We start from the raw sequence: 21,600 nt of genomic DNA on the forward strand, positions 1-21,600 counted from the left end.
TGGGGCCACGGGTGATCTAGGCATGGCCCCCTTTACACCATCGCATTTCCTCATCCAGTTACTCTAAATACCACATATAAGTGATGCCATCTCGTTTGTCTTTCTCCTGGCTGACTTCATTGAACACGATGTCTTCCAGTTTCTTCCCTGTCGCAGCAAATAGCAAACAGCATGTCATCATTCCTTACAGCTGCATGGTATTCCATTATGCATAGCCAGGAATAATTCTTGAATGCAGAGCCAGAAGTAACCCCTGAGAATTGCCTGGTGTGGGTTACTTGGGGGAAAAAAAAAATGCTATTCTAGGATTGCCTGATTTTTTTTTATTTTAATGAATCACCGTGAGATACAGTTACAGACTTGCAAACTTGCATGATTGCGTTTCAGTCAAACAATGTTCAAGTACCTACCCCTCCACCAGTGACCCTTCTCCACCACCAATGTTCCCAGTATCCCTCCCGCCACCCCCACCCCTTCCTACTCCCTGCCTGTGTGCCAGGCACATTCCCTCTTACTCTCTCTGTCCTTTTGGGTGTTACGGTTTGCAATGCAGATATCAAGTGGCCGTCATGTTTGGTCCATAGTCTACTGTCAGCACGCATCTACTATCCCGAGCGAGCCCTCCAAGCATCATTTGCTTGGGGCCCCTTTCTCCATCCCAGCTACCTTTTCCTTCCCCCGGTGCATGAGATCAGCTTCCACGCCGTGGGGTGGATTGCCTGATTTTTGAGTCCTATGTCCGAGAGTGTGTGAACATGTGTGTGAGCATGTGTGTGTGTCTGTGTGTGTGTGTGTGCTAGTTAGCAAAATAAGGGATACAAAATGAAAGCTTACAGGCTTGCTTTTTTTTTTTTTTTTTGCAGTTCAGGCGATCAAACCCACGGCCTCACTCACACAGGGCAGTTGCTTTCCCACCCAGAAGCCCACCAGCCCGAGCAGGACACTTTCTCCTTGTTTTGTCTTTCCTTTTGTCTTTCTTTCATTCAGCAGTGCCTCTGCCCTTAAGAGGCTCGCTCGTTTTGGGGGGACCATGATGGGGTGGGGAGGGAATGAAATTCAGGGCTCCTGTCCTCTGAATGACAAGGACAAAGCTGCCTGCGGTGTGCTAAGGACCCACATGGTTTCCCAAATCCTCCAGGAGCGAATCATCTAGTTTGGAAAACGAGACACAAAAATAGCCAGAACACAACAGCTTGCAAGGTCTGGAAGCCCGGATTAGAATATCTGGGGCTCCCCCACCCACCTCAGAGCCTGTCACTGGGAGGAAGCGGAGACATTTGATCAGCGTCAGGGCCGGGAAGGACAGTGTCACAGGGAAAGGCACGGGCGGGCCACTGGGGACGACCCCGCCCATGCTGGAGGCCCAAGGTGGGTGCTGCAGTCAAATGCCTCAGAGTCCTGAGCTGTAGAATGGGAACAAGGCTAGTTTCCGCCCCGCGGGGTTGTGGGGGATGGAGGGAGCTCAAGTATGGGGGACTGGGCTGTCCACCAAAGTATTTTCAGATTCTTTTTTTATGGGGACGGCCTTCCAAAGGGGCGCAGGAGGCCTGCGGGTTCCATCAGCGGGTCTGGGCCAACCCAACTGTCGGTACAGTTCATCCTCCGGGGCCTGCAGATGTGATCCTGCTCCGGCCCTGTGGTGCTGGGGGCCCCTGGGCCACCCGGACAATGCTGGAGGTCTCTGGAACCATATTCAGTGACGGTCAAAGGACCGTGGGAGTCAAGCTGGGAGTTGGACTGGGAGTTTGACTCCCGAGCTGGCTGGGTGCAGGCTGGGCATGTGCCAAAACCGCTGTCCTATCTCCCAGCCTCTGTATTACTTTTTATTTATTTATTTATTTATTTTTTGGTGGGGTCACACCTGGCTCTGCACTGAGGAATTGCTCCTGGCGGTGCTCAGGGGACCATTCGGGGTGATGGGGACAGAACCCAAGTCAGCAGTGTGCAAGACAAGTGCCCCACCAGCTGTATTATCACCTCAGCACCCTTGTCTCATTATTTATGCTTTTGTTTTGTTTTGGGGTCACACGTGGCAGTGCTCAGGGCCTACTCCTGACTCTGCCTGGCCGTGCTCAAGGACCATTTGGGGTGCCAAGGACGGCATCTGGGGTGGCCGCGTGCAAGGCAAGTGCCCTACTCACTGTACAATCCCTCTGGCCCCTGACTTACTGTTCCGGTTTGGTTAGGTTTGGGGGGCCACACCCACTGGTGTTGCGTGGCTGCCCCAGCACAGTGCTCAGAGGACCTGGCGGTACCAAGGATCCAAGCCCGGGCTCTTGGTTGGGAAGCCTGTGCTCCAGCCACTTGAGTCGTCTCCCTGGTCCTGTTATTTGTCACCTGAGCCTCTGCGAAGCACTGGAGGGCAGTCCCAGCCAAGAGGAGCACTCCTACTTGAGAACTCCCAGCGAGCAGAGGGCAGGACAGCGGGAGGAAGGACCCGTGCTCCTGTCCAGGCTGGCATTCCAAACGGGTCAGGGGCCAGGGGCTGAAGCCACGGCACAGTGGGTCGGGCGCTCGCCTCGCACGCAGCCGACGTGGGTTCCATCCTGGCATCCCCTGGGGCCCCCCCAAGCACCATGAGGTGTGATCCCCGAGTGCAGAGCCAAGAATCAGCCCTAGGCACATGGCCGGGTATGGCCCCCAAACCAAACAAAAAACCAAAATGAAAGAGCCAGAGGCCCGAGAGGGACGGACAACATGGGGGGGTTAGGACCCCTGGCTGATACTGCCCACCCTTGCTTCCATCCCCCCAGAACCCCATACGGCTCCCTGAGCACCACCAGGAGCGAACCTGGAGCACTGAGCCAGAAACAGCTCCTGAGTACCAAGACAGAAGCCAAGCGTGAGCCTAAGCGAGGGGTCCAAGCAGGGATCAGCCAGTGTCCATGGAGACGTGGGCATGCCCTCAGGGCCTGGGACTGAGGGGCTTGGGCTGGGAGGGCTAAGCCCTCTTTGGGGGCACCTTTCTTACCACATGGCAGTTGGAGGGTCTGGGGGGTGGGGAAGGCCTGGGGCTGGTCCTTCGGAGCCTTCCCGACCCCCTGAGGCCCCCCCTGTGCCTCCTCAGGTGCCCCGGCCCCCATACCGGGGCCCCTCTCCCGTGCCTGCTTCCTGGACGGGTGCATTCTCCTCTATAAATACCAGCTCTGGCATTTCAGGCTTGGCCGCTGCTGCTGTCAGAGGGATGGCTGGCTGACACGCGGCTCCTGACAAAAAGCAAACCCCTGGGGTGCGGGGGCCTTGGGCGGTGCGGGGCGTGGGCGGTGAGTGGGGGAGGGTGTGGAGCACCAGGGAGGGGGCTGGCGCAGGCCCCCTCCTCAATCAAGAGTATGTGTGTGTGTGGGGGGGGGGTCCGTCAGAAACCGAAAGCAGATCCGGCCCTTTCTTGGAAATCACGGACTTGTTTATAAACTTCAGGCCCTACCCTGGCCGGTAACGGAGAAGTCAAAGGGCCTGGGCTGGCCCACAGGAAAACTGAGGCTGGAGGCTGCTCCTTCCCAGCCCTCCTCCTCGGTCTGCTTCGAGACCTTTCTGGCCTCAAACTCTCAGGCTCGCCAAGCCCTTCCCACTTCCAGAGAAACTTCAAGAAACAAGCAAACAAAAAAGAGTGATAGGACCCCTTGGGCTTGCCTCCGTCCACTCAGAGAACCTGAGACCCCGCGGGCCATAGGCGGTGTCCCCTGGGTGCCCACCGGAGTGATCTCTGAGCACAGAGCCAGGAGTGAGCCCTGGGCACAGCCGAGGGTGGCCCAAGAACCTAAGCAAAAACAAAAAAGAAAAAAAAAAAGGGTCGATTTGAGGCCTTTGGTGACCTCTCAGGAAAGACATAAAGCCCCTCCACCCCCATAGGGAGAAGAGAAGACCCTCCTAGAAGCCCCTTTTCTCTCCCAGCACCCATACCCCCAAAGCACGGCCAGCCTGGGCGTGGGGGCAGGGGGGCCCCCACCTTTGGGGGTGCTCTGAGCTTGGGGAGTCCGCTTCTCTCTGCCCCCTCCCTTGTCTTTCCAGCAGCCCCTCGCGGGCCTCCCCTCCACCACCCCCTTTCCCCCCTCCCCCCGCGCGCGCGGGCAGCCCAGGCGAGGCCCTTTGCTGGCAGGACAGCGGGATCCTTGCAGCTGTCCGGGGCGGGGCGGCGCGGGGTGATGTCAGGCGGGATACAAATAGTGCGGCCGGCCGGGGGCCCGCGACTCCCCTCGGCACTGCCCGACCCGGCCCGCCTCGCCGTCGCCGCCGCCGCCCGCCCGCCCGCCGCCGCCACCATGAGCCAGGCCTATTCGTCCAGCCAGCGCGTGTCCTCCTACCGCCGCACGTTCGGCGGGGCCCCCGGCTTCTCGCTCGGCTCGCCCGTGTTCCCGCGCGCCGGCTTCGGCTCCAAGGGCTCGTCCAGCTCCATGACGTCGCGCGTGTACCAGGTGTCGCGCACGTCGGGGGGCGCGCCGGGCGGGCTGGGCTCGCTGCGCGCGGGCCGGCTGGGCGCGGGCCGGTCGTCGTCCGTCGGGGGCTACGGCGCGGGCGAGCTGCTGGACTTCTCGCTGGCCGACGCGGTCAACCAGGAGTTCCTGGCCACGCGCACCAACGAGAAGGTGGAGCTGCAGGAGCTCAATGACCGCTTCGCCAACTACATCGAGAAGGTGCGCTTCCTCGAGCAGCAGAATGCCGTGCTCGCCGCCGAGGTGAACCGGCTCAAGGGCCGCGAGCCCACGCGCGTGGCCGAGATGTACGAGGAGGAGCTGCGCGAGCTGCGGCGCCAGGTGGACGTGCTCACCAACCAGCGCGCGCGCGTCGACCTGGAGCGCGACAACCTCCTCGACGACCTGCAGCGGCTCAAGGCCAAGTGAGCGCCGCGCGCCGCGCCCTGCGCCCTCCCCGGCGGGCGCCCCTGCCCTGCCCTTCTCCTGGGCACCTCCCCCCCCCCCGCCGCGAGGGACGGCCCTGGACTCCCTCCCGCTCTCTCCCACCGAGGGAATTTCTTGGGGGCAGGGGTGGGGGGCAGCATTTGGGAGGCCAGGCGCTTTCTTGGGGGGCCGCGCTCGGCACCCCTTTCCTCCTGGTCCCCTCGAGGGACTAGTCCGCCCTGGCCCTGGGCTCCCGCTGCTCTCTCCTCCAGTTTCCTGGGGGCGGGTGGGGCGTTTGGGAGGCCAGGAGCTGTCTAGGACTTTGCTTTGGGGGCCACGCTCGGCGCCCCTCACCTTTTCCTGGTCCCCTCGAGGGACTAGTCGACCCTGGCCCTGGACGCCCGCTCTCTCCTCCGAGGGAGTTTTCTGGGGAGGGGTGGGGTGTTTGGGAAGCCAGGAGTTGTGTAGGTCTTTGTTTGGGGGGGGGGGCATCCTGAGTGCCCGTCTCCTTCTCCTGGTCCCCTCTAGGTACTAGTTGCCCCGAACTCCTGCTCTCTCCTCCGAGGGAGTTTCCTGGGGGAGGAAGGGGCGTTTGGGAGGCCAGACGTTTCTTTAGATCTTTGTTGGGGGGGACCCCCCTCAGCAGTGCTCAGGGCTTATTCCTGGTTCTTGCTTGGGCTTGGGGATCCCTCCTAGCAGGGGCTTGGTGATCCTACGGGGGTGCCCTGGTCAGCCGCATGCCTGGCAGGACTGCCCTCCCCACAGTTCTATCTCTCGGGCCCCTCGAAGGTTTCTTTGAAAACCATTTAAGACGTTGGGGTGACGTGTGGATGGTGGGCCCAGGGGTGGGGGGTCGGGCAGGCAGATGAATGGAGGCCTGAGTACTTTCCTCCGTCCTCCCATGCCCACCCCACCCCCCAAGGGGAAACGGTGAGTAGGGTTGGGCTGGAGAGGTAGCACAGATGGGTCAGGCACTGGCCTTGCAGCCCAGAGACCCCAGTTCAAGTCCCATGCACCATGGATGGCCCCTGAGCACCAGTCAGTCGGGTGTGGCTCTCGGTGGGGGGTTGCGGCGGGGTGTGTGGGGGGGGGCGGTGAGGAGAGAAGAAAACGCCAAGACTGTAGGTTTCAAGGAGGCAGCAGGACCCCTGGCTCCCCGACACGCATTGAGCGTTAGGTGGCGGCTGGGGCAGGGAACCAGGGACACCGACTCGGATAAAATAGACTCTAATCCTGGCAGGTCACGATCTGGAGGGGACACGGGCTTCCAGGGCGTGGCCGCAGGGCAGAGATGGGGCTATTTCCTGTCTCTCCACCCCCACCGCTACCCCACCCCAGGACCTGTGTCTCTGCCTGGGCGCCAGGCCTGGGCTCGGTCCTGTGCCCGCCGCTGGGCTGGCCCCAGCTAATCATCTCCAGGGACAACTTTTTTGTTTGTGTGTTTTATTTTGTTTGTGTGTTTTGTTTTGTTTTGGGGCTACACCTGGCAAGGGCTCAGGGTTACTCCTGGCTCTGGGCTTGGGAGTCACTCCCAGAGGTGCTCAGGGAGCCATGTGGTGCCAGGGACCGAACCCAGAGCCCCCCACCCCTCGCATGCAAAGCCTTGCTCTCTGCTAAGACAGTTGTTACTGTTGTTGCTTCTTTTTTTTTTTTTTGCTTTTTGGGTCACACCCGGCAATGCACAGGGGTTGCTCCTAGCTCTGCACTCAGGAATTACCCCTGGCGGTGCTCAGGGGACCATATGGGATGCTGGGAATAGAACCCAGGTTGGCCGCGTGAAAGGCAAATGCCCTACCCGCTGTGCTATCGCTCCAGCCTCTGTTGTTGCTTTTTGATCAATACTCGGTGGTGCTCGGGGCTTACTCCTGACTCTGTGCTCAGGGATCACTTCCCGTGGGGCTCGGAGATCCATATGGGGTATGAGGGACTGGACCCGGGCTGACCCTGCGCACGGCAGTCACTGTCCCACAGTTCTAGTATGGTTTTCTCCTCACCAACTGCTGGCCCTTCTGTCTTGCCCCCCGCCAGGCTGCAAGAGGAAATTCAACTGAAAGAAGAAGCAGAGAACAATTTGGCAGCCTTCCGGGCGGTGAGCCCTCTTGCCCCAGCCCTGCCCCGTGCCCCCCGCCCCTGACCCCCTTCCCCCGCATGGACCCCAGCTCTCCCGCTGCCCTGCCTGGCTGCGCAGTGACCCTTGCCTCTGCCTTTGATCTCTCTCAGGATGTGGACGCGGCCACTCTGGCGCGCATTGACCTGGAGCGCAGAATCGAGTCTCTCAACGAGGAGATCGCCTTCCTGAAGAAAGTGCACGAGGAGGTGGGGACCGGCTCACCCGACCCTCCTTCCCCCCCCTTCCTCTCCAGGGCCCCACTCCTGCCGCTCCCCCTCCTCCTGCTCCTCCACCTCCCCTTCCTCCCCATGCTCCTCCTCCTCCTCCCCCTGCTCCTCTCCCTTCTGCTCCTCCTCCCCCTCCCCCTGCTCCTCCTCCTGCTCCTCCTCCAGCTCCTCCCCCCTCCCCCGCTCCTCCCCCTGCTCCTCCTCCTCCCCCTGCTCCTCCTCCCCCTCCCCTCCTCCCCCTCCCCCTGCTCCTCCTCCCCTGCTCCTCCTCCCCCTGCTCCTCCTCCTCCCCCTGCTCCTCCTCCCCCTCCCCTCCTCCCCCTCCCCCTGCTCCTCCTCCCCTGCTCCTCCTCCCCCTGCTCCTCCTCTTCCCCCTGCTCCTCCTCCAGCTCCTCCTCCCCCTCCCCCTGCTCCTCCTCCCCCTTCTCCCTCCTGTGCCTCTTTCTACTCCTCCCCTTCTCCTCTTGCTCCTCCTTTCCCTTCTCCTTTTTCTCCTTTCTCTTCCTCTCCCCCTCCTCCCCCCTTTCCTTTCTCCCCTTTTCATCCTCCCCCTTGCTCCTCCTCCTCCTGCTCCTCCCCTCCTCCTCCTCTTTCTCCTCCCCCTGCTCCTCCTCCCTCTCCCCTTCCCCCTCCATTTCTCCCCCCTGCTCCTCCTGTCCCAACTCCTGCTCCTCTTGTTCTCCCTCTCCTTCTCCTGCTCCTTTCCCTCCTCTTTCTCTTCCTCTTCCCCTCCTTCTCCCCCTCTTCTTCCTCCCCCTCCTCCCCCTCCCCCTGCTCCTCTGTCTCCTCCTCCTCCTCCTCCTCCTCCTCATGCCCCTCCTCTCTCTCCTCCCCCTCTTTCTCCTCCTGGAAAGTGGTGGGGGTGCTGGGCTGGAGGAGGTGTGGAGGGGAAGGGGGGTCCCCTGTCAGCCCAGGAAAGGACTGAGACCCGGCCACCCCTGCAGGAGATCCGCGAGCTGCAGGCCCAGCTTCAGGAGCAGCAGGTCCAGGTGGAGATGGACATGTCCAAGCCAGACCTCACCGCTGCCCTCAGGGACATCCGGGCTCAGTACGAGACCATCGCGGCTAAGAACATCTCGGAAGCCGAAGAGTGGTACAAGTCCAAGGTGGGTGGCCGGGGCCTCTGCCCGCTCCTCCCGCTCCCCCGTCCACCCTGTCTCCCATGTCCCCTCATCCCCAGGCCCCTCTGTGTGTCCGCAGGTGTCCGACCTGACCCAGGCTGCCAACAAGAACAACGACGCCCTGCGCCAAGCCAAGCAGGAGATGATGGAGTACAGGCACCAGATCCAGTCCTACACCTGCGAGATCGACGCCCTCAAGGGCACCGTGAGTCCCGCCTGCCCCAGCCCGCTCCCCCCGTCACCTCTGCCCGCTGGGCCTCTGTCTCCTTCACCAACTCCGGGGGGTGGAAACACTGGGTGGGGGCCCGGAGAGAGAGGACAGCAAGCAGGGTGCTTGCCTTGCACACAACTGATCTGGGTTAGATCCCCGGGGCCCCTACAGTCCCCTGGAGCACTGCCGAGAGTGATTCCTGAGCAGTGTCTTGGGAGTAAGCTCGAGCACCCACTAGGCGTGGCCCCCAAACAACCTCTCAATAAATCTCTCAAAACAAACAAACAAAAAAGAGCAACCAAGGGCCAGAGCGATAGGACAGCCACTAGAGCGCTTGCCTTGCACGCGGCTGACCTGGGTTCGATCCCCAGCATCCCATATGGTCCCCTGCGCACTGGCAGGAGTGATTCCTGAGAGCAGAGCCAGGAGTAACCCCTGGGCATTGCCAGGTGTGACCCCAAAAGCCCACCCAAAAAATCCTCCAACCAAATATAAATAGTTGGGGGACTCCTCACTGGGATCCGAGGAATCGTGGGGGTCCCGTGGGGAGATGGACTCCCCCGTCCCCCGGTCTCTTTGGTGAGTTTTGGACTCCACGGCTCCCTGTGTCAGGGATCCCTGACTGGGAGGAGAAGCTGGATCCGACCCTCTGGAGTGGTCCATGGTCCACTGGGCTGGGCTGGATCTGTCCTCACCCAGCCCAGCCCAACCCGGCCCCTCGTCCCCCTGCAGAACGACTCCCTGATGCGGCAGATGCGGGAGATGGAGGACCGTTTCGCCAACGAGGCCGGGGGGTACCAGGACAGCATCACGCGCCTGGAGGAGGAGATCCGGCATCTCAAGGACGAGATGGCCCGTCACCTGCGCGAGTACCAAGACCTGCTGAATGTCAAGATGGCCCTGGACGTGGAGATCGCCACTTACCGGAAACTGCTGGAGGGAGAGGAGAGCCGGTGAGGGCCGGGGCCCCGGCTGGGGGAGGGGGGAGGGGGGTTCTGGGGCCCATCCTGCCTCGGCTGGCTGGGGAGGGTCTCCGCCCTGCCCCCTCTGCAAGATCCGGTGACAGTTTTGTGCATGAGGCCACCACTCCACGGGTGACAGAGAATGAGCCAAGGCCACCTGGGTAAAAAGTGATTTAATTAATCGCTTTTTATAAAAAGAGAACTGCAAGTATTCCCTCATCCACCTTCACAATTAAGCACCAGACGCACAAAACCATATTTAGCAACCAGTAATAAAATATTAGCGCCCTTGGGGCTGGAGTGATAGCACAGTGGGTGGGGCATTTGCCTTGCACGCAGCCGACCCGGGTTCGAATCCCAGCATCCCATATGGTCCCCGGAGCACCGCCAGGATAAATTCCTGAGTGCAGAGCCAGGAGTAATCCCTATGCATCGCTGGGTGTGACCCAAAAAGAAAAAAAATATATTAGCGCCCGTCAGGGGAGAGGTGAGAGCAGGCAGGGGAAGAATGAAGGTGGGACGGTGGCATCTTGGGAGCATGCGCACTCACGCACGCCCCTGCACACGCACGTCCGTGCAGGGACCGCATGCACGCACATGTGCATATTTGCACACACGTGCGGACCGGCTGGAACACACATGGGCTCATAGGATAAGACATAGAATCACATGCTCTGAGCAGTTCAGCTCTAGACGCGGAAAACAACAAACAAGTGAAGGGGAGTGCGGGGGACGTTTCCGGGTAATGGAGATTAACGTTACAACTCCACGTGCAGTGTACACGGGGATCGGAGGTCACTGGCCTATACACAGAAGATGGGTGCAGAGTTGGCCGCGAGGTAGACAGGGTCAGAGCCAGGGATGTGGCTCAGTACAGTAGCTCACGTGCTCTGCACCGTGCACCAAAAATGGTTCAGCCTGATCCGCACAGAAGTGCTCCTGGGGGCCAGAGCACTGACACAGCGGGAAGGGCGTTTCCTTGCGTGTAGCCGACTTGATACGTTCTCTGGCACCCCAGTATGAGCTTCTGAGCCCCGTCAGGAGTGATTACTGAGCGCAGAGCCAGGAATAAACTCTGAGCACCACTGGGTGTGGCCCCCGGGGAAAAAAATAATAAATAAACAAACAGGCATTGGGGGGCCTGGAGATAGTTCTGTGGTTAAGACTTAGTTAGGCCTAGCTGAACCTGTCCTGGAACCACTAGGTCCCCAGAGCCTCACTGACCTGGAGTATCCCAGCAGTGCTGGGGTGGCCTGGGGGTCCCCAAGACCGCCTTGAGGGGCTGAGAATTGCCACTGGTGCCCCCGGGGTCTCCTCAGCCCTGCTTGGGAGGCCCTCCCAGTGGTAGCTGCAGAGAAAGCTCTCGGGCTGATCACACGCTCTGCATGCAAGAAACCCCGGGTTGGGGCTGGAGCGATCGCATAGCAGGTAGGGCATTTGCCTTGCATGCTGCCAACCCAGGTTCAATTCCCAGCATCCCATATGGTGCCCTAAGCACCGCCAGGGGTAATTCCTGAGTGCAGAGCCAGGAGTAACCCCTGTGCATTGCCAGGTGTGACCGAAAAAGAAAAAAAAAATTAAAAAGAGAAAGATACCCAGGGTTGAGCCCTGGCACTGCCTGGTGCAATGCCAGGAGTGACCTTCAAGAGCAGAGTTGGAAGTAGCCCCTCCAGCACAGCTGGGTGTGGCCATCAGAACACACGCACTCCCAGACAGACAGCTGACAGTGCACTGTGTCTTCCCAAGCCCACAAATGGAGGAAGGGAATTCCTGGAATTTGCCTTCCCATGAGTGGGCAAGGACTGGAGCGATAGCAGAGAGGATAGGCCGTTTGCCTTACATGCAGCCGACCCGAGTTCGAGTCCTCCACCCCTCTTGGAGAGCCCGGCAAGCTACCAAGCGTGCCTGCCCGCACGGCAGAGCCTGGCAAGCTCCCCGTGGCATATTTGATATGCCAAAAACAGTAACAAGTCTCACAATGGAGACGTTACTGATGCCCGCTCGAGCAAATCGATGAGCAACAGGATGACAGTGATAATGACAGTGACAATGGATGGGCCAGAAACCGTAGCCCGGCAGGAGGGTGGGCACCTATGGGGTGTCCCCCACAGCTGTTCCCTGCCATGCCAGGAGCAGGAAGGCATATCTGGTGACCCTAGAGTGTGTGGGCGGTCCCAAGTGTCCGGAGATGGCATGGGTGATCCTTCCAGAATGGGCAGCTCCTGGCACCACTGGAGCTGGCTTGGCAGGGTGGCAGAGGGCACGACGCAGGGGTTGGGTGGGAACAGCCCAGGGTGTTTATAGGAGAGCTGGGGAAGAGGCTTTGAAGGGAGGTTTTGGGAAGAGATCAAGGGTCCTGACTCCAGGGGGGGGTTGGTCTCTCCCCTCAGGATCAACATGCCTATCCAGACCTACTCTTCTCTCAACTTCCGAGGTGAGTGCTTGCTGGGGGGGCGGGGGGCAGGAGTCCAGCACTGCCCGAGCCAACAGGGAGGCCGAGGGCCATGGCTGGAGAAGACAAAAGTAGGCGGTGGGTGGGGCAGGCAGTTTCTATTTGCTGATCTCTGCAAACTCTGAAGGTCCTTGGGTGTCCTTGAGGGCCTGGGAGCTGCAGCATCTCGAACCCTCTGCCCTGGGATTCCAGCACTCGCCGCCTGCTTGGCAAATTGCCAGGCAAGCTCCCCCTCAACACACACACACACACACACACACACACACACACACACACACACACACACACACACATATTTCCCCTCCCCCATGGCTGCTGGTCGGACACCTTCCGTTTCTTGGAGCAAAGATGCCGTGTGCTTGTTTCTTGGGGAAGAGGGGGAAACAAATGGAGCCAAACCTTAGCAGAGCCAAACAATGAAAAGATCGCTCTCCCAGGCATCTTGCCATGTGACATTAGTAATATGCAGATCGCGTGGCTTCCAACCCCCGAGAGCAGAAAAACGGGCTGGAACGATACTTCAGGAAAGCAAGTCGGAGTTCTTGGCAGCTTCCCCTTTCCTAGATCAAACCTTTTATATCTTCGATGTTCATTTCCATCAGGAAAAAATACACGCGGCGCTTCCCCCCATCCCCCCGTCCCCGGTCCCACGGGGTAAGGCAGCCGCTGGTGTGCGAAGGAGATTCACGGACCCCAGACTTAGAAGCAATCCCAGAGCCTGCCCGGGACCCTCCCTCCCGGCCCTCCCTCCCTCCCGGCCCTCCCTACTCGACACACCCCCTCTCTTCTCATCTAGCGACTCAAGTAGACATGCCTTGGGGCCCTTGTGTTTGAATCCATTTATTTAATACTGGGCTGGAGAGAGATGGAGGAGTCGGGGGTGGTCTCTGGGCAGCATCCCTTGAGGCCCCCAAAACACAGGAACCAAAATTTCATGCTGTCCAAACACAAGAGGGCTAGAGGTCATGAGAGAGGAAGTCTCACTGGTACCCTTTCCCAGGGAGGAAACCGAGGCGGGAGGGCCGTGGGGGGAGAGGGGCAAGAGACTGAGTCATACCTGGCTCTCATTAAGCCACTGAATGAAGGCAGCGGATGGGGGTGCGGTTTATGTGCCTTGCATACGTAAAGCCCTGGGTTCCATCCTTGGGTTCCATCCTTGGCACGTCTAATGCCGAGGGGTGTGAGGGCTAGGGGGATAGCCCTCGGGCACCATAGGGTGGGAAACATGCCCCTTAGCACCACCATGAAAGGCATCATTCTGCTCATTCTGGGCTGCAAATGACACCCTGTGGTTCCCCAAGAACATCTTGGGGCTGGGCTTTGGGGGTTCCGACTGCCAGAGTGATTCAGGACTCCCCTGGACTCTAGGGGTGCAGTGGTGTATGGCTGCGCTGTGCAGCCTCAGGGGTTCCCCCCTGCTCCCAGCCCCCCCCCTCAGCCTGGGGCACAGCTGCTCTCTCTTGTGCATGCACACAGCCCCTGGGGTCTGCAGAGTCGGAGGGGGCGGGGATCAAGGAGGGGGCGGGCTTGCTGACTAGGGAACAGGGGGATGGGGGTCTTAGGGCTCCCCTCCGGCGGCGTGAGTGGACGCGGACAGGCTGGGCACGTGGAGACACGGAGACGGTTGAATCTGTTGCAGAAACGAGCCCGGAGCAGAGGAGTTCCGAGGTCCACACCAAGAAGACGGTGATGATCAAAACCATCGAGACGCGGGACGGGGAGGTGAGCGGTGGTGTGTGTGTGTGGTGAGTGTGTGGTGTGGTGTGTGTGGTGTGGTGTGTGTGTGTGGTGAGTGTGTGGTGTGGTGTGTGTGGTGTGGTGTGTGTGTGTGGTGTGTGTGGTGTGGGGTGTGTGTGTGTGTGTGGTGAGTGTGTGGTGTGGTGTGTGTGTGTGGTGTGTGTGTGGTGTGGTGTGTGTGGTGAGTGTGTGGTGTGGTGTGTGTGTGGTGTGTGTGTGTGTGGTGAGTGTGTGTGTGGTGTGTGTGTGGTGTGGGGGGTGTGTGTGTGTGTGGTGTGGTGTGTGTGGTGAGTGTGTGGTGTGGTGTGTGTGTGTGGTGTGTGTGTGTGGTGTGTGTGTGTGGTGAGTGTGTGGTGTGGTGTGTGTGTGTGGTGAGTGTGTGGTGTGGTGTGTGTGTGTGGTGAGTGTGTGGTGTGTGTGGTGTGTGTGTGTGTGTGGTGTGTGGTGTGTGTGTGTGTGTGTGGTGTAGGGGGCTAGGGGAGTAAGGCTGGCATGGTGGCTGGGGCTCGGTGCTTGGGGTGGCCGTGTCCCTTGCACTGGGCTTCTCTTCCTCAGGTTGTCAGCGAAGCCACACAGCAGCAGCACGAGGTGCTGTAAAGCCGGGGACCCCCTCTGCCGCCTGAGACCGTCCACGCCCCTGTCCTCACTGTCCCCTTCCATCCCCGGGCACCGCACCCCGACACAAGCTCCCTTCACAGCCCCGACCCCTGCTCACTCTCCCTGCCGCGGTCCCCAGCGGGGCCCTGGCCGTCCCTCCGGTCCCCAGAGTGTGCACCCGCTGCCCGCCGGAGCCCCGGAGACCGGAACCAGGGAGCCTGGGTGCGGGCAGGGCCACACGGAGGGACGCGGCCTCCTGCCTCTGTCCGGCACCTCAGGCTGCAGCCTCTGGCCTGAGGGCCCCAGAGGAGGGTCAGAAGGGAGCCCTGGGGACCATCCCACTCCCCCCGCCCCCCCCCAAGCCCCGCCAGGGCAGAGAGAAAAAGGGCAGGTAACTAGGGCACAAGCCCCCCATTAGGGAGACTTCAGGGGGGGACTTGAAACTGACCCCAGGGTCCCTATTTCCCAGGGTGAGCTTCGAAAGTAGGGGCTCCAGGAGGGAACCGCCGGAGGTGCCAGGTGTGGGAGTAGCAGAGTCAGGAGACTGTGTGTGAGCTGAGAGGAGCAGAGAGGAGAGAGGCAGAGAGCGGTCTCGGGGGCAGGGCGGCCCCCCACGTCCCGCCCCCCCACCGCAGGGGCCCCGGACGGAAAGAATAAAGTGATACGCACGAGCCCTCGCTGTCTGACTAGCCCGACGCCCACCCCAGCTGGCCTGCCCCCTGTCCTGCCGTGGCCACACACTGCCCCTCACTCTGGCCGCTCTGTTGCCAGAGCTTCTCAGCCTCCGAGTCTGGGGGGCGCTTAGCCGGGGGGGGCGGGTGGCTGGGACGGCTGGACCAGAGCTTTGGTTGGGGAGATGCAGGTATCTGGGTCCTTGGATGGCAGCTCCTCAAGGTAAGGGTCCCTTTCCTCTGGCCCCCCACTGCCAGCCCCCAATAGCATAGACTGTACCCCCTCCCCACCACCCAGAGGGCCCATGTACGGGGAGAGAACAACGTCGGAAGGTTCCATCTTGTTCTCAGACTCAAGACTCCATCCTCCAAGGTTGCCAGTGGCTGAATCGATGTGGGGCTCTCACAACGCAGAGGCAGAAGAAAGGGGCTGGGGCCGGGGGCATATAGGCGGGAGGTCCGGGCTCCATCCCCGACACTGCATGGTCCCCGAGCCCCACCAGAAGTCACCTCTGAGCACTGAGTCAGGAGTCACCCCTGAGCACTGCCAAGTGTGGCCCAAAAACCAAAAATGAAAAAGAAAGGGGGGGTCAGAGTGATAGGAGAGCTGGTGGGGCACTTGCCATGCATGTGGCAACCTGGGTTCAACCCCAGTCCCCCAGTCCCCCCCCCCCCGCCACACACACACACACACACACACACACACACACACACACACCAGGGTCCCCTGCACCTCGCCAGGAGTGATGCCTGAGCTCAGAGCCAGGAGTAAGCCCTGAGCACAGCAGAGTGCGGCCACTCCCTCCCCTACCCCCAAATAAAGACAAAGTTGGGGAGAACTTGGGAAGGTGAAAGGGGAATAATTAGGACAGATAAAATAATTAGGAAATGTTTGGATAAGACATTAATGCAGCTGTTAAAACTTTCTGTGGGGAAAATTCTAATTATTCGCTAGTGGCCTTGGGGACAGTTGGGGAGCTGGGCTTGAGGAGATGGGGACGGGAGTGTCTCTTTGCAAGGAAATTAATTTCAGGTGCATGAAAGGTTTAGGAAGCTCAGCCTTCCAGCCGCACCTCACAGATTTGAGGAAACGTCCTTTTCCATTTGGCGGGGGTGGGTGCCGTGTGGGCAGGAAAGGGGGAGTCTCTCAGGCAGTCCTCAGAACATCTAGGGGCTGCTCACCGCAGGCTGAACCCACCACGCTGACCACTGACCGGTTGAATGCTCCCGGCCTGTGAGCTGGGCTGGGGTGGGGGGAGGGGCGGGGGTACGTGGTGCCGGGCACTACAGGGCCTTGAGCAGACCGGATATACCTCCCTGGGCCCCGTGCTTCCTCCCCAGCCTGGACGTGTCCTTTAGAGGTGGGGAGAAGGCGGCAATCACCAACACCATCCGGTCTGGAGTGAAATGAATCCGGCGGGGCTTTAGCCGTGAGACCCCTGTGCTGGAGGGGGCTCAGCGGGCTGGCACACAGACAATGCCTGCCGGAGACCCCGATTCCACTCCCTGCACCACACGTGCCCCCCTCCTCCCCAACACCACAGACACGGCACACAAGCACACTCGGGACTCTTTCCCAAACACCCAAACAAAACAAGGGTCGGAGAGATGGTACAGTGGGCAGGGCGCTTGCCTTGCATGCGCATTGGGAGCAACTTGGGTTGCTCCACAATACCACGTAAGGTGCCCGGAGCCTCGCCGGGAGTGATCCCTGAGTGCAGAGCCAAGTGTAAGCCCCGAGCACCACTGGGTGTGACTCAAAGGAGAAAACAAAAACCGCTAAACAGGGGCTGAAGAGCTAGCACTGGGGATAGGATGCTTGCTTTGCTCGTAGCCCACCAGGGTTCAATCCCTGGCATCCCATACTATCTCTCATACACCGCCAGGAGCGATTCCTGAGTGCAGAGCCAGGAGTGACCCCTGAGCATCGCCAGGTGTGACCCCCAAACCAACCAAACAAAAAAAACCCAGCCAAGCAGACAAGCAAAACCAACATATCTTAGGCCTGACATTCCTGGCTTTCTCTAGAAACTTCCAAAAGCCCTTCTTGGCGTCTGACTCAGAGACTCAAAGTGGCTCAGAGTTGCCCCTTCCTCTGGGTGGAGTTCTCTTCCCCCCCAAGGAAGCCCCTCTTTGAGCTATGTCCACCTTCTCCTCACTTGGGGTGACCTCCGCCCCCCCTCCCTGGGCCGTCCCAGCCACACATTTTCCCCCAGAGCATCAATGGCAAGGAATCTGCTCATGACCCCTCCGTCTGCTGCCCCAAGGGTCCCCCCGCACCCCACTGAGATGGGAGGCAGCATTTCCTGTGGCCTTAAAACCTGGATGGAGAAAGCAGGGGTGAGGGGGCATGGAGTCTTGAAGTCCTCGGGGTCCCTGGGGCTGGAGGTGGGCTCTGAGAGACACGGGGCTGTGCCTGGTTGGGGGGGGTCAGCTGAGGGGGTAAGGGAGCCTCTCTGTGCCCTCAGGCAACCCAGAAAGGACAGAAACATGCAGACCAGGGAGGGCCACCTCTGTGCTCCCAAAGGGCCCACGAGATGGACAGAGAGGGTGGCGGTTCAGGCTCCCGGGCCAGGCCTGCCACAGTCCGAACCCCACTCCCGCCCCACCCCAGCCAGAGGGGCAGCCGTCAAGCTGGAATGCCTCCCGGGTGGGGCGCTCCCTGGGTTAGGACTGTCCCCTGCCTGACCACCCTCGGTGACCCGCAGTGTGGACACATTCCCTGCCCAGTCTCTCGGGGACTAGACACTTTCGTTCTTTTTTTTTTTTTTAATTGAATCACCTGAGATACACAGTTGCAAAGTTGTTCATGATTGAGTTTCAGTGACACAATGTTCCAACACCCTGTCGCTGCTCCGGCGGGGGAGAAACTTCAGCTCTGAGCACCCAGGAGGGTGGCCCTTCCCTGGAGCCGCTGGGCTGTGACAGGGAATCCAGGGCAGGGGAAAGGGACACGGGAACAGAGAAGGAGACGGGGGGCACCCGCTGCATCGCCTCCATGCAGGAAATCTCTGCTTCCCGGGCCCGACCCGGAGGCCTTGCACTCTGAGCACGGAGGGGGCTGTCTGCGACCCTCTGGGTGGTGAGCGCTCAGCTCCTCCTGAGCTGAGAGGGCACCGGGGGACAGAGGCAGGACAGGACCTCGAGGCCTGGCCACCTTCTTCACTGCCCAGCCAGCTGCCGCGCCCTCCTCCCTGCACCCTCCGGCACCCCCCGCCCCCTCTCCCCACCAGCTGCCCAGTCACCTTTGATTTGACACCAGCGACCTTTGATTCAACACCTGCCAAAGGATGGGGTCATCCATCTTTTGATCCATGGCTCTCTCCACAGTGCCTAGAAGGTGCTCATGAAATATTGAAAGACTTGTTGAACTGCGGGCCCACCGGGCATGATCATTTATTTCTGTCTAAATTAAATATTTAGCAGGAAGGCGGATGGTCCCCATTTTGTCGTTCCCCCCGATGCAACATTAACTGTATCATTATGACTAAGGGCAAAGGGCCCCTTGGCCCAGACAGGGGAAGCAAACGGCCCAGGTCACACAGCATGTCACCCGAGCCTAAATCTCTTTCCATGACACCAGAGGCTTGTGATCCGCCAGGCAGTGCAGGCTGGCGGCACACGCCCAGCCTGGCGCCAGTCCGCGAGGCACTGTGGGGCCCAGGCTGAGGGACAGATGGACGCCTTGCCGGCAGCCAGCTGCCCTGGGTGACCGGCGGGGCCGAGGGAGCGGCTTGTCCAGGAGAGGGCGCCCGCGATGCACACGGCTGGCCGGCCGCTCCACCCTGGACGGCGCACGGGGATGAATGACCCGCGTTACAGACGCCCCGGCCAGGAACAGAACAACCCCCTGCTCCAGGCTCAGTGCCAGGCCCTCTTAAATAGTTAATATTCATTTTAATATTTAATATAATAATTTAATGCCATCACAACAAGCCGGGTCAGACCCTGCAATTCCTGGGCTGCTTCTCCGTTTGTCTGGGAATAAAAGCACCAACTCTCCAGGGTACTGGGCTCCTGGGCCCCGCCTGACCTCCTGGCCTCCACCCTCCCGCCCTGCGGCCTGCCTTCCTTTCTTCTCTTAACTCTTTTGTTTTTGACCTGCAAACGGCAATGCTCAGGGCTTACTCCTGGCTCTGTGCTCAGGGAATCACTCCTGCTGGCAGGTTCAGGAGACCCAAGGGGATGGCGGCTATTGAACCCATGACGGCCGAGTGCAAGGCAAGCGCCCTCCCGCCCTCCTGCCTGCTGTCCTATCTCTGTCTCTCGGTGTCCCTCGCCCACCCCCACCTCCCGCCCAATGTCCTCCTCCCCAAGGGTCTGCGCCAGACACTCCTGAGCCAGAGTGGCATAGCTGTCCCCAGGGTGGCCCCCAGTGGTGCTCACTGACTGCTCCCACTCGCTCACCTCCTTAACCCTTTCTGGTGATGTTCCAGTTGGTTTTGTTTCATCTTGTCTTGGGGGTGGGGGGAGGGCGGGCATGCCCAGTGGTGCTCTGGAGCTACTCCCAGCTCCATGCTTGAGAGGGCAGAGGTTCCTTCGGAAGATGCTTGGGGACCAGGTGGTACTGGGAATCAAACCTGGGGCCTCCAGCTTTGCGTGGCCTCGGCCCGCTGAGCTCTCTCTCAGTTCATTTCCCTGTTGTCTGGAAAGTGATTTGTGAACTGAAGAGATAGTACCTCGGGGGGGGGGGGGTGTGTGGGAGCCATAGTGCAGTGGGTGGGGCGTTTGCCTTGCCCATGCGGCTGACCCAGATTTGATCCCCAGCATCCCGTATGGTCCCCCAAGCACCGCCAGGAGTAATTCCTGAGTGCAGAGCTAGGAGAAACCTCTGTGCATAGCCAGGTGTGACCCAAAAATCACTGTATCATTGTATCGCTGTCATCCCCGTTGATCCTCGATTTGCTCCAGCAGGCCCAGTAACGTCTTCCTTAGTCCTAGCCCTGAGATTTTAGCAACCTCTCTTTACTCGTCCTTCCAAACAGTGCCGCATTAGAGGCTCTTCAAGGTCAGGGGAATGAGACCCATCATTGTTACTGTATTTGGCATATGAATTCGCCACGGGGAGCTTGCCAGGCTCTCCCGTGTGGGCAGTAAACTCTCTGTAGCTTGCCACATTCTCCAAAAGGTAGAACTAGGCTATCAGATAAGCCAACCGCCCCCAATTTTTTTTTAAAAAGAGAGAGAGATAGGGGCTGGAGTGATAGCACTGCGGGTAGGGTGTTTGCCTTGCACGCGACCAACCCGGGTTCGAATCCCAGCATCCCATATGGTTCCCTGAGCACCGCCAGGGGTGATTCCTGAGTGTATAAGTCAGGAGTGACCCCTGATCATCGCTGGGTGTGACCCAAAAGGCAAAAAAAGAGAGAGAGAGAGAGAGAGAGATAGTAGAGGGAGCATTATTCTCACATGCAGTTGAACCTGGCTTGATTTCCCCGCCCCACCCCACTATACTACATAGCACCAAGCTCTAAGCACCACCAGGAGTGATCCCTGAGCACAGAACCAAAGTAAAAGCCCTGAGAACCTCCAGTTGTGTGTCCCCCACTAGCCCCCAAATAAAACTGCTGGCCAGAGAGATAGTACAGTGGGCAGGGAGCTTGCCTTGCTTGCGGCTGGGTTCAACCCCCCATCACCATCACCCCATACGGTCCTCTGAGCCCACCATGAGTGATCCCTGAGCACCACCAGGTGGGGCCCCCAAAGGAAACAAAAACATGCAGAAAACAAATGATGATGGAACGAATACACCCTGAGTTGGGCTACTCCCATCTCGGAGATAAAGAAACTGAGGCCCAGAGGGGTAAAGAGACTTGTTCGTGCTTCATCCAACCCACCAACTGGCCTCCACACCCTGTGCGACCCCGTAGATGTCACCAAAGCTTCCTTGGTGGCTTTCTTTGGGTTCCTGGTGGTCTCAAAGGCTGAGGTCCTTTGTTTCCGGTTCCACCTGATTGTAATGCCTTCCCCCATCTGAGTTACCTTTTAGAATTCAGTTGATGCCCAAAAATTCAATTCCACCTCGGCGGTTGCCCAGGGCTGGTGGAGGGGCGTGGCTGACTGCCAGGAGATGCTCCGTGAATGTTTTGGGTGTCGGGCTGCTCTGTAGCATCCTGCCGTGGCTGACACACAATGCTATGTGTTTGTCAATGCCTGCACCACACAAAGCATGTCAAGCTCTCGTGCTTGCTAACAAAACCCTTCGTTTCCCCAGCTCTCTCCCTGTGGCCATCACTCAGTGGTTCAGGGGCTGCCGTTTTGGGAGACACCGGTATCCCAGGGGTGGCTGTAGTGTGAGTCCCTTTCTCCATCTTTGAAACACTCAAGCCTCCTCCTTGAGGGGCAGTGAGGATGCTCAGGACCCCATCCTCAGCCTTCTGGGCTCAAAGACAGGCCTGGCTCTCTTTTCTGGACTTTGTTTGGGCAGTGGCACGAGTCAAACCCAGGGTCTTGCACATGTAAGGTAACTGCATCCCTGGCCCTCATTTCCTAGCCTAAAATCAAAACAAAACACTATTTTTTATTTGGAGTTGGGGGGGGCTGAAGCGATAGCACAGTGGATAGGGCATTTGCCTTGCACGCAGCTGACCCAGGTTCGATTCCCAGCATCCCATATGGTCCCCTGAGCAGTGCCAGGGGTAATTCCTGAGTGCAGAGCCAGGAGTAACCTATGAGCA

At 59.6% G+C, this 21,600-nt stretch overlaps 1 protein-coding gene across 1 annotated transcript; it reads left to right on the forward strand.

The window, feature by feature from the left end:
- Positions 1 to 4,208: 4,208 nt before the first annotated feature.
- On the forward strand, positions 4,209 to 14,939 carry DES (desmin). Its single transcript, XM_055123190.1, has 9 exons — positions 4,209 to 4,834; positions 6,864 to 6,924; positions 7,056 to 7,151; positions 8,117 to 8,278; positions 8,373 to 8,498; positions 9,237 to 9,457; positions 11,857 to 11,900; positions 13,558 to 13,640; positions 14,211 to 14,939. The coding sequence occupies exons 1-9, from the start codon at positions 4,260 to 4,262 to the stop codon at positions 14,250 to 14,252; spliced, it is 1,410 nt and encodes a 469-aa protein (XP_054979165.1). The 5' UTR covers positions 4,209 to 4,259; the 3' UTR covers positions 14,253 to 14,939.
- Positions 14,940 to 21,600: the final 6,661 nt, after the last annotated feature.

This window comes from Sorex araneus, chromosome X (genome assembly GCF_027595985.1).
Source record: "Sorex araneus isolate mSorAra2 chromosome X, mSorAra2.pri, whole genome shotgun sequence".
In the NCBI taxonomy this organism is placed as follows: domain Eukaryota; kingdom Metazoa; phylum Chordata; class Mammalia; order Eulipotyphla; family Soricidae; genus Sorex; species Sorex araneus.

What these genes read in the sequence shown, in the direction of transcription:
- DES (XM_055123190.1), top strand. Translation starts at nt 4,260, where the DNA reads ATGAGCCAGGCCTATTCGTCCAGCCAGCGCGTGTCCTCCTACCGCCGC. An exon ending in ATTTGGCAGCCTTCCGGGCG is followed by an intron (nt 6,925 to 7,055) that starts GTGAGCCCTCTT and finishes GATCTCTCTCAG; the next exon opens with GATGTGGACGCGGCCACTCT. An exon ending in CTGGAGGGAGAGGAGAGCCG is followed by an intron (nt 9,458 to 11,856) that starts GTGAGGGCCGGG and finishes CTCTCCCCTCAG; the next exon opens with GATCAACATGCCTATCCAGA.